Source organism: Oppia nitens, unplaced genomic scaffold (genome assembly GCF_028296485.1).
Source record: "Oppia nitens isolate AA-2021 unplaced genomic scaffold, nextdenovo-longstitch-racon4-pilon3 scaffold15_pilon_pilon_pilon, whole genome shotgun sequence".
Taxonomy (NCBI): Eukaryota; Metazoa; Arthropoda; class Arachnida; order Sarcoptiformes; family Oppiidae; genus Oppia; species Oppia nitens.
The window spans coordinates 13,823-27,979 of NW_026533194.1; the positions used below are offsets into that span (position 1 = coordinate 13,823).

Consider the following 14,157-nt stretch of genomic DNA (forward strand, 5'->3'; position numbering starts at 1 on the left):
TTAAATTTTTTACATTGAACTAGAATTTGATAAAGTTAATTTTTTTATTGTATCAAAATATATAATATAATAATAAATACAATTTTGAAAATTTTTCTTTATTAGATTTACTAAATTAATTAGATTGTCTCAATCAATATAATATTGTATGAATGTATGTATTTATATAAATATACATCTAAATAACTTACAATTATTATCAATAAAAGTAATATAATTAAAAATGTCAAAAATACAATTAATTGATATTGAAAACTAATTTAATATATTGAACTAAATTTAAAGTAATAAAAGATTGATAATAACATATTTTGTAAAAATTTTAGTAGATTAATTTATTATTATATTTTTAAGTTGTAAAGTTATTATTTTATACATACATTATTACATAGAGGAAAATTTTAAAAATAATATACTGTATTTTATAATAAACTATAWTATTATATATTATATTAATAATAACTAAATATAATAATATTATTTCATTAATTTTAAATATAGAGATCCTAATTTGTATAATAGTTTTGTGTAAATTATTTATCAATAATACAGTATTACAATACTGTAGTTATATATTGGGATTCCATAGCATAACAATAAAGTAAAATTTTTAAAGAAATTTATTTCTGAGAAACTTTCTTAGAAAAATTTATTAAAAATTTCTGTTTGTCCATTTCTAATAACATATGATTAAATAAAAAATATCTGAAAATATAATATATTTATGAGATATAAATGCTTTACGATAAAAAAAATCAAAATCTAATTTACATTATTTCATTTGTAATTATATTATTTATAATTTAATATTGTTTAATGTTGTATATTACTGTATATGTTATAGTTKTTATATTTTAACTTGAGCACTATTTGACAAAAAAATAAGCACCAAAATAGTAATAATTTTGTGAATCATATTATATATATATATATATATTTGATTGCTAAATAATAATGCACTTACAGAGAAAAAAATGTACAAAAAACATAAATTATTCTCAAATAATAAAATGTAATCTTAAAACTTTTTAAAAAATAAATATAAAAAGTTACATAACAATTGAGAATTCAATATTAACAAAAAATATATATAATGTTTTAAATATTTATGATTACAGTATTTTAAAAGTAAAAAATATTGACTTTTATTTTTGAACTCAAAATCTAACTGTCCATTGGTTTGAATGTTCATCGAAGCAGAAATGGTTGGCTATAAGTACACTAAAAGTTATTCATTTAATAACTTTATATATGTTTTGTATTTTATCTATCTATCTATTTAATATAATACACTAGTCTAATACAATATATATACTGTAATTTTATATGATATATGCGATAATCTATACAATATTATATAATATATATTTTTATTTTTATAGATAAAAAGCTTTCACTTTATGAATAACTCAAAATAAAACTAAAATTTAATTTAATTTTATATAAATTCTAAAATTTTAAAAATTTGTTAAGACAATGAAATTTAATTACATATAAGAAAATTTTATTTTTTAACTAAAAAACTAATTATTTTATTTTTATAATTATATAACATTGTAATTACAAAATTACACTGTGCTTTGTATTTAAAAAATACAAAATCTTTAATTATTGTACCGTTAATATATTTTAATATATTAATTTATTATAAGTAATTAACAATAATTTATTCATTGTATTATACATACTAAATTTTTATACTGTATCTATTTTATTCAATACTTAATATTTTAATTTAGAAAAAAATTATTAATATTTATAATTTATTTTTTTACAGATACAATCAATTTAATTAATAATATTTGAAAACATTGGTTGAATAAAATATGAATCAGAAAATCAAAATCATTTATTATACAATAGACGATCATCTTATAACATGATTTGTATATGAAATACTATTAAATGGTTTTAAATAAATTAAATAATGATATGAACGGCTCATCCGGTGATCAAAACATATGATGATTTGCATCAAAACTACAATACATAATATTAATAATATCAATATTAACAGTAATATAAGTAATAATAATAATAATCATTATCATCATCATTATTATATATATCGATATCAAACTAAATGTAATCTATTCATTAAATTTCAATACATTGCATTCATATTAATGTTACACATTATTCAAGGTATAAATTTATTTTATATATGATAATTATTGATAAAAATATTTACTTTTTTTATCCAATAATAGACAAGTGAAATATAATATATTTCAATAACTCTATATACACAGTATATATATATATATATATATATATTTGTATGCAATCTGAATCACGTAATAGATTAGTATAATGTATTATATTACCATATATATAAATGCAATACATTTTATTTATTATACATTTAATATAATATAACAGAATATTTGTAATTTAAAAAATAAAATTATAAAATGTATTTGCTGTATATTTATTTATCATTTACTGTACATATTTATTAGCAAAATTAGCATTACTAAATATAAATAGAGAAAAAAATGTTTTAAATATGTTTCAAATTATTTTTGTGAAACAATAATAGCATTATAAAAGCAATTGATTTTTAAAAATATATATTGAGTTAGAACTATACACTATATTATACTAATTATTATTCAAAACATTTAAGTAATAAACGTGTGTTACTTTTTTTTGTTATTTAGTGAAATTAAATATACAACTTTTTAGCATTGTCAATATAGGATGTATATTTGTTTAATAAATAATAATAATTAAACAAAAATTTAATTATTATAAAATCATTGAATGTAATGTACTACTACTACTACCATTTTATTATGTTTGTATAGTTTAGTAAATATTGTTTATAATTGTATTTATACAGTACATACTACAGTACTATATATAATTTACAGTATATATATATATATATATATACTGTAGATAAATATATTCTAATCTAATATTCATAAACTGTATATTTACTAAAAAACCTACTCATCCGATGTGCTTATCTATCTTTCTGTCTTATTTTCATCCCATTCCCCACCCATTTCAACAACAATAGTGATGTCTACGGCCATGAATTCCAACATTAATTTACAGGCAGAGCATACCAGTGAGTAATATAAATATATATTTTACATATCATATCACAAATTAAATTTTTATTTTACTTAATTTAACTCTGTTTTTATATCTAATAAATATTGTTTAATTTAATATATATATATATATACTGTATATATAAATATTATTGCACTCGTATTTTTTTGGTTATAGATATTATCAATTATATTGTAGTTACTATAGTAGTTACCAGTCATGCAGGTAATTATGACACAATTTTTTACAGTTGTAATAATCAAACAATATTATTGTATAAAAAATGGTTTACAGATTTATTTCAAAAAACACGAATATATTATATATAGCATAATATAGTATATTATATTTATTTAATTTATTAAATTAATAATATAAAAAATATATCATATAAATGCTTTGCCAGACATGTAATTAACTCAATTATTATGCATATTAAGCTTAAAAATAACTAAAACTATTATATAATATATATAAAAAATAATTTTGGTTTCCAAAAATGTTTAAACAAAGAATCTACATATAGTATAATTAGCATAATTTTATTTGATTAAAAATGTTACAAACATTAGAAGTTAGTGAAAACATATTATTATAATACAGTATATATTAATATAATTATATTTTAAGCAACTATTAACTAAAACCATAAAAAACATAAACCATATATAATATAAAAAATTTAATTTAATTAGAAATATCAATTATAATATTAAATAAATTTTGTTTTTAATGTTAACATTGAAAACAAATACAGCATTTCCTGAACAGCAAACAATATTAGGCTCCAGTGTTGCGCTCCCGTGCGAGATAACAGCACCGGGAATGTCGACCGATTCAGTGACCTTAATCCTCTGGTACAGAGGTGACGACATATCGGGAGCGCCCATCTATAGTATAGACGCCCGCAGTAGGAATACCCCACTGGAAAGTGCCAAACATTTTATTGCTGACGAACTGGCCGGCAGAGCAACGTTTGATATATCAGTCCGTCCGGCTCTACTTCGGCTCAGTCCTATTGTCGACTCGGACAGCGGTCAGTACTGGTGTCGAGTAGACTTTCGGTGGACGCGTACCACAATCAGCAACGTTATGCTCAACGTTGTCGGTATGTATTAATAGTTATTATTTATATGTATTATATGTGATATAATTTGTTAGTCTCTCTTAACCGCAGACCTTATATTATGTAAAACTACATTACATTAGAATATTTTGCATAAATTTTTATTTGAAGTTTTATGTGAAATATATTTTTATATGTAATACATTTCATGATTATAATACTATTGCTACGGTAGTAGTATTCAATTTTTTATTCAGTGATACAAAACAATACGTGACTTAAATATTTAAAAATATATATTCACAAAAATATAAGTTATATTATATATATATATATATTTGCAAAAAATTGAATATATTTTTATCATGAAATATAATTCTATATAAAAAAGTTAAAATAATGCTTTTTTTAGTATGATAACTTAGGGTAAAGTTTTATTTTAAAGATTTATTTCAATAAATATTAGATTTAACAAATATTAAAAATAAATATCTTATATAAAAAACTTATTCTCTTATTTTATTGTTAACTAAATTTATATCTAAAAAGCAATTATTCACTCTATCATCAAACGTGACACAATTATTTAATAGTTTTAAATAAAATAAATTAATTTAATTATCTTTTTTTTGCAAATTTTCTTATAATGTAAAAGATTTTCAGAGAATTTGTGAGACAAAAATGTTTAAAAAAAGTTGTTTTCAATTTGCACTTTATTTTGCACATTGGGTTTTGCAAACTTCTCTCTTTCTCTCTCTCTCTCTCTCTCTCTCTCTTACTTTCTCTGTCTGTCTCACTCACCATCAAAGTAGTTGGTCTTCACAACAAATAAACTATTGATTTGATGCACAGAATTTTAGTCGGATATCTAAGGCTACAAATCTCTACTAATCTTTTAGCTATTTATTATTATTCAACATTAGTTTTAACTGAACAGAGAGAAAGAAAGAAAGAAAGAAAGAGAGAGAGAGAAACTGAGACAATATTTTACTACACAGAGAATATTCTGGTATTTTGTTTCATTTGGACAGAGAGTGAAATCTAAGTTGTTTTTAATAAAATCTCAATCCATATAATATCACACAATATCCACATTCAGTTCATTTTAATTACATATTATATCAATAGAAAGCAAATCTTAGAGCAAATAAATCCTATTTTTTTATTACAAAATCATCATAAATCAACATTATTTACTATATAGAGTATATAATATGTATAATGTGAATGAGTTAGTGTGTGTTTGTAATAATATATTATATAAAACCCTAAATATTAAACACTAGAAAAAGTAAAACATTGTTTTCTTTACTAAGAAATAATTTTAAAGTCGACTGAATATAAATAACAAAAAACATGTTAACATTAAAAACATATTTGTCTCCAAAATATTTATCATTATTTTCACTTATTATATGTTTTTTATTTAGCTTTTTTAAAAAATCGTTAACCTAAACTTTATAATGTCTTTTATTTATAACACACACACACACACATACTATATTCACACGCTATTATTAGCTATTAAAGCTCACACACACACACACACACACACACACACACACACACACAATATAAATACTATCATTTTAGGGACAGGGCTAAGACTATGGACACCAATTATTAACTGTAAACTTAAAAAATAATACACTTTTACTGTAAAATAAATTGCACATTAAATACACGCTGCACTGTACAAGTAATAAACAATTGACTACTACTACTGCTGCAGTAGTTTAAATGAGAGAAAGCCTTAACACTATTTTTATTGTTTTGTAATTTTTGAACATTTATTTTTATGGCTCAAAAACACACACCAAATAAACAAAAAAAAAAGTTGCAAAAAAAATTATTACTTATAGAAAATAAAACAATATACAGTTTACACAACATATAAATAAAATATATATGAAATATATTGAAAATAGATTTAATGGCAAAGAAAATATATTGTTATTATTTTTTCAACAAAAATATACGTTTATATATACTGTAGTATTTGTTTTATTTATTTATGTTTTTTGCTTTTTATTATATAACAAATATTGTATCTAACATATGGACGCATAACTCTTAAAATAAATATAATAATATATATAAACTGTATATAAGATATTATACAGTATACAGGAAGTCCATAAAAATGTCATCAAGCAATTCACACATACAATACACAAATACAATGCACATAGATACACACACACACACACACACACACACACACACACACACACAAACATATATATATATATATATATCTATTATAAAAAAATATTATAAAAATATATACATAAATACACTGTACTATTCTAAATATAAATTTATATGGATATATTAGATATACACATTAAACTGAGATTAATATAATTTTATATACGTATATTGTATATAATATACAGTATATATATACAGAATATTCTGTATTTTAAAAATATTATTTTATATAATACACTGCTTAATATACAGTATATATAAATGTGTATTTTTTATCTACAAATTCTTTCTTTAAAATCGATATAATTTTAACTTATTATAAATTTAAATGACAATATAACTATATTTTTTGTGAATTTTTGTTTGTCTATTAGTTAAACAACAAAAAACACAACATTTTATCATTATATCCCTATAATATGATAGTATGTAATAGATTTATATTTCTCATTTGATAAAACGCTTACACCTACTGCTGCTATATTATGACTGAACGCTATATTAGTACAGTATATACACTAAGTTCAATATACAGTACAGAAATAAGAATAATAGTATCATAACTATCTAATAATGTATAATATATTGTGTCCACGAAATGCACTCCCAGTGAGAGATAGAAAAAATTATAGAGTGAATGATGAGAGGAATGGGAGGAAAAGGAGCAAAAAAGTTTTGGTGTCACAAACCTATTGTTGTATATAAACTTGTTTATAGACATATACAGAGACTTGTATATCATATGTCAAATATAAAGATCTCAAACACACTATTATTACCTAATATTAGTGTACATAAAAAACAAATTCAAATTTTTGTTCATATGTTATTTGCTATATTTTATTATCAATATATACTGTATGTGTACAGTATTTGTGTATACATTAGACTTTTTACCAATAATATTCTATACTATTGATATGTCTATATAATCTATATGTATATCTAACTAACTATACTAACCGTATGTTTCTCTCTCTCTCCCTCTCTCTCTCTCTTTCTACACATTTGCCGACCAAATATCTATCTAACAGTTCCTCCCAAAAGAGTGATTATCAGAGATGAGAGTGGAATTGAACTCAAAAGTATTGCCGTCTTTGACGAGGGATCTGATGTACAGCTCTTCTGTGAATCGATCGCTGGTTTGTATGATCTTTTGTATTAAACTATTTCTGCACTCAATGTCTATATAGTTATCTATCTTTTTGCACCAATAATACACACACACACACACACACACACATCAACTGAGTCAACTACTACTAATACTACTACTATCCTTAATGCCAATGCATACAAACACATATAAATTTTCGGATAGACCTACTTTTACTGGCAGTCAGTAGTATAGTTAAGATCTCAATGTATGTAATTTATATGTTTATCTTTAAAATATATAATATAAACACATAGTACTGTATACTGTAATCTGCATATAGTAAATATTTTAGTATGTCAACTGATAATCAATGAAATATATTGTGTATTCAATACTATGGTATTTGTTTTTTGGCAGTTTTTTTAACCAAAAAAAATAAAGTATATTATAAAACATATTTATCTCTTAGGGGTTTTAGCATTTCAGTGATAAAATAAAAATCATTTTTAAGGTTCAAGTAAACACAAACACAAATACACACACACCTGATAAAAATTTGTAGTAACGATACGGTCATAATTTATATACACAATGTATTTATTCAGCTAACTATTGCTGTGTTATTGCATATATATTTAACGATAAATAAGTTCACTAACTATCAATGCATATAGACATAGGTCTCAGTTTATATATATAATCTTAATATAAATATATATATACAGTATATATTCAGTATATATTTATCAATTGAATAAATCAGTAATCAATCATTACAATGAAAAAAGACTTTTATGTGATTCACTTTCCTTATCATTAATTTCTATCTCTTCAATGTTGTTATAATGCATTATACTTGAAGTCATTTTATTTATACAAATAGTGTATATAAAATATATGGTTTATATGTATATAGTTTATACAAAAAGTATAAGTTGTATCTATTTATATAAATTTATAGTAATAATAATACAATAAGTATACAGTAAATATATAGATTATTTATAGCAATAATTTATTTAATAGTAAGACTTTTGGATTTTACGGTTAATTTTTTATTAGTTTTGACATTAGATCTATTTCTGTATAATTATAATTTACAATAAATACTTTATTTTTTTAATTTGGTAAAAATTAATAAATATGCAAACAATCATAAATATAATTTAGTAAAAATTTATATATTTAATATAATATACATGACATATTATATAATGTATATAATTTATAGTAGATTGTAAATATTATTAATATATTTTTATAAAATATAAAATATAAATACAATTTTATCTAAGATTATGTATAATTAATTTATAATGTAATAAAAATAGAATAATACTAATATTTCTAATTATTTTAATATTAAGTAAAATAAATGAGATTATTATTTATAGTAAAATTACTTTTTTATTTTACTAACTAATGATTGTATTTATCAGTAATATTATATATAAATGTTTTAATTATTAAATTTATGTATTATATAAAACTAATAATTGAATTATCTATATTAATAATAGTAGTGTCAAACAATAGTAAATATTAACAAAATAAAATTAATAAAATAGAATAATCGTTGATTGAATCAAATATATATTTTAGAAAAAATATCTATTTGTTTTAGTTAATTGTATAATTATATACGATTAAACAAATAATAATCTTTAATAATAATTATAATAGTAATGATATCTAGCATATGCTTAAAAAATAAATATATTGGTTATTATAACAATTTAAACTAAATATAATAATAAAATGATTTCAATTATACTATATAAATGTAAATTAAATTTAATATTTATTTTTAACCAATTAACAATTTAATGCATTAATACGTTGCTAATTAATTAACATAAATTCAAATTTAATATAACTAGTGAAAAAAATATATAAATAAATTAGGGTTATTATTATTATTATCTATAATTAGAAAATTGTTTTTAATCTCTATTATTACTAAGTATTATGAAATTTTACATCAAAATTATTAAATGCTATAAATTTTTTTAATATCGTTTCGTGTTGTCATTTATTATTATTTCCTAAAAACTGTAAATTTATATACTATTAGTAATAGTAATAATAATAAACTATAATCTTTGATTTTTATAGTTTGCATATCTAAAAACAAAAATTTTACATAAATTAATATAATTATACTAGTATTAGCAATTTATTAAATAATAAAACATTATAATCATAATATATTTTTAAAAATAATTATAATCATTTGTTTTTTTGTATGAAACAAAAAAAACAATAAAAATTATCTTTTATATAGAATATTCTGCTTATCAATAAATCTTATGATAATATTAGTAAAATTTTCAACAATAAAAAATAAAATTTTTGTTATACATAAAATTTTGTTTCCATTATTATTAATTTTTGTTTTATATATCCATCGTATTTTGTTTATATGATTATAATTTAATGTTCAAATTGTATATTGAGGTTAAAGTAATTATATAATATATATAGAAGTTATATACAGTTATATAGAAAGAAATGTGAAATTTTTATAAACAAAATGAGCCAAAGATAGTGTATGTGTTTTACATATATTATTATATGTTATTTATAAATATACATTAACTTATACAATATATTTTACTTTATATATCGAGAATTGAAACTTCTATATASAGTAAAGTAATGGCAAAGCTGTTTGCTTGACTCAATTTTTCTCAAAACATTATATCCCGGAGCCATAAGCTTAATATAGTTTTATAAATAAATTTAGGTATTATGGTTATACACTATATTTTATTTAGAGAATAAATGCATTTTTATATTTATTTATTATAAATTCACTGCATTAGTGAAATAGTATTATATTTTGGTTGACTTTTAGTTTTTTTGCATTGAATACACATAAAGAAAGAAAAAATTAGCTAATATTTTAGACATTACTATACATTATGATAACTGTTTATAAAAAATATATAGTATTGACCATCAATTGACATTTCTAATAGTACTTAACTTATCGATCCAATTGGACATTTAGTTGAAACGATTCCCATGATAACCCTTGATTATTATTGTATTGATAATATCTACAAATATATTTGTCATTTTAATTATTATATCCATCAAAAATTAAATATTAGCACAAAAAGTAATTTTTAATTTATATACAAAATTTTAATTTAGCAATAAAATAATAATTAAAAAAGTTAGTATTATAATTTATAAAAAGTAATAATTATAAATTAAAAATATCAAATAAATCAAAGACATTAAAAATTATAAAAATTAAAACTATGTTTAGGCATTGTGTATCATTAAAATAAAAATACATTTAATTGAATTTTTTTTGAATGTTTTTAGTTTAATAACAAGATTATGATTACACTAATAATTATTAATAATATTTAGTTTAAATAGATTATGCAAACATTTGCAAACCACAGCTAACTAATTAAATTAAACATTTACTTGTAAAGCGTATAAAAGTTAAAGTACTCTTAATATGGTATATAAGTAAACAATTTGTATAATATATCCATTAATGTTAAGAKAAAATTTATTTAAATAATCTGTACATAAAAACAGCTACAAAATTGGCTTTAAATTCAACTATTTTTTACTTATAAATGCAATAAAAACATAGCAAATAAAACGCAATATTCAGGAGAAAGACAAATAAACTATGATATAGTTATCATTTAGTTTATCTCTTTTATCAATAATTTATTAATTTTTTTCTTTGTATTAAATACTTGTAATTATCAGTATTGGCAGAAACTAAATGTTTGTATAATAAATAGCTAATTTTCATACACACAAAATTATAGTTCAAAATAATTTCAAAAGCATTGATATATGATAAGTAAAATATGTTTTATAATAAATATTGATTTAATATTATTATTATTATTAATTTTATAGAATTTCTATTTTTTCTATTTTAAATTATTTCATTATTATTATTTAAAAATAAAGATTTTTATAACAATAATGCATTTTCTAGTGTAACGGGAGTGGTATTATGGGTTTACTAGGTTGGTCCCGTTAACACGGTCCGAATAACCGGATACCGTGAATATATAAAATAATGGATATCACTGCAAAGGTAATGCGCGTAATTTATGGAAGGGTAGTTTATAGGACACCTCACGGGCGTCACTTAATCTCTGAGTGACCCTCTCGGGACTCACTGGCCACTGGTCAATGCTTATAGTATGTCGGAAGCCTGTATCGGATCTCACGGAAAGTTCTCCGCGTAAACGGACTACTATTTCCCGGTTAATACACTTAGGCTGTTGTATGAATCAATAGTAGACGTTATTTGTGTACTGTGTAGGCCCGTAGGCCCACAACTACTTAAACTTAACTAAATTTTATTATAATATAATGCATGGGTATCGACAAAACATAAGTATTACATGCGTGAGTTTTTAACAATAATTAATTAACATTTAACTAACTTATAATAATAATAACTAATATTTAACTTTACATAATTAATTAACACAATATTCTTAATTATCATAATTATAAAAATCTATAATTAAATATAACATAAATTAGTTATTTAAGATAATCATATTTAGTAATTACATATATAATTTAACATAGGATAACATTAGATACAGTATAGCTAATAATACAGTATAGCTTATTTATAAAATACATAATAAAGATATTTTTATTATATTTCTCTGGAGGCGCCCACCATTCTATCACACTAGCAATTATATTTTTACTAAATATTCATAAATAATCTATTAACATAGTATATATTAGTTTTTATAATTGTATAACACATACAGTACATTATATTATACTGTATTATACTGTATTATGCAAAATCAAAACTGAAAACATTGTATTTTTCCAGTTAATTTCCAGTTAATTATGTTTATATAATAAATAACATTAATATAATCAATATATAAGTAATCTATAAATACATTTCAATAGAAATAATACTTATAATGCAAATAATAAATGGATACAATATTTACGACTTTCATCCCTTACCTCCCGTTTGTATGTCATTGAACCTTAAGCTTGTTAGTCGTTTTGTTTATACTATTAATAATTTTAATATAAATATAATTTCTATTATTATTTTGTATAATTGAAAAAGAAATTATTTTATAATAAAGTTTTTAAATAAATATTTTTATTTGCATAAACACTAAATTAATTATATAGTGTTAAATTAATTTCATATTAAAAAATAATGTATTGTTTCTAGCAATTTTTATACTAGTAATTTTTTAATGTTATTTATATAATCATAAAATAGTTGTTAAAAATTAGTAATATTATTGTTTTTTGTTATTGATTTTAATTATTCATTAAGTAACTAAAAAGAAAGTATTGATATATAAATTTTTGTATATGAAATATACTATTTTATAATTAACAGATTACATAACATTATAACATACATTTATTAACAGAAATAATACAAAATATAAATATATATAATATGATTAATTTATATTTACAATTATAGTTTCAAGTGAATTAAAATTTAAAATAATGAATTTAATAGAAAACATTAATATCTTTAAGATAACATGTAATATCTATGACATTTATCAATTTAAAAATTTTAAGTCATTAAAAAAGTTAATCTTATAAAATAATACAGTAAGTAGTTTGTATGTATTTATATTTTTATAAGCTATTATAGTGATTTATATTTTTAAAATATTAACTAATGCTATAAAGAATATATAGAATTTTTTATATTGTGTATTAATAATGCATATAATTTTTTAAATACACATAAATATATAAATACACATAAATATATAAAATACAATATATATATAGTATATATATATATATATGAACAAACATTAAATTCATTATTAAAATGAAAATTTTAATATCTATTTTGAATCATACATATAGTGTATAAATTTTAATATTAAGTACTTATACATAATGTTTTATTATATAATGCATTTATATTTTAATATGTTTTAGTCATTGTATAACTAATATAAGTAATAAACATTATATACACTTTAATTAAATATATTTTCTTTAGGATTAAATTAGATTTGAAATCCCAATATAAATGCGTAACGAATAATATACAGATATTAAAGCAAACAAAAATGCTTTAATAATATTAATAATAATCTTAATTTTATAATACACATTAAATTGCCTAACATTTTATATATTAAATATATTTCACAAAATATTATTTGTTAAAATATTATAAAATAAAATTTGTTTATTAATTGATTATATTCTATGTTAGAAATAAAGCTTTTGCTTAAAATATTTAATAAAATATTTGTTATAATTATATTTTATTGTATATTATTTAATATTATCCAATATTTATATAATTTATTAAATAATTGTATTGTAGATGTTATTACCTAAAATTATATAACTATTAAATATTAATAAAATTTAATATTATACAACAAATGAATGAAACAATACTGAATATTTTAACAATATATAACAAACTATAGCATTAAAAACAAAACTATAAATAAATTTATTAGAAATATATTTATGTGTATAATTTTATTAATAAAATATTGTTTCAATTAACTAATTATTTTGCCAACCTTTTAGTTTAATGTATAAATAAAATAAAAAATAAATCGTCATTTTATTTACAATAATTATTACAGTATATTGCAAAACATTTTGTAGCTAATTTTTTTTGTTACTAAAATAATCAATGTTATTTATATATATATACACGCAGTATATAACT

The 14,157-nt window shown here is 19.6% G+C and overlaps 1 protein-coding gene across 1 annotated transcript in view; it reads left to right on the top strand.

Annotated features, from left to right (window-relative positions):
* The first annotated feature begins 2,093 nt into the window (after window positions 1-2,093).
* The window catches only part of LOC128963893 (contactin-2-like), a 35,247-nt gene continuing 23,183 nt past the window's right edge, over window positions 2,094-14,157 (top strand). The window contains exons 1-4 of the mRNA XM_054310437.1: window positions 2,094-2,145; window positions 3,029-3,079; window positions 3,824-4,174; window positions 7,381-7,488. Coding sequence (XP_054166412.1) covers window positions 2,127-2,145; window positions 3,029-3,079; window positions 3,824-4,174; window positions 7,381-7,488 — 529 coding nt within the window. The 5' untranslated portion in view covers window positions 2,094-2,126. The remainder of the gene's footprint in view (window positions 2,146-3,028; window positions 3,080-3,823; window positions 4,175-7,380; window positions 7,489-14,157) is intronic.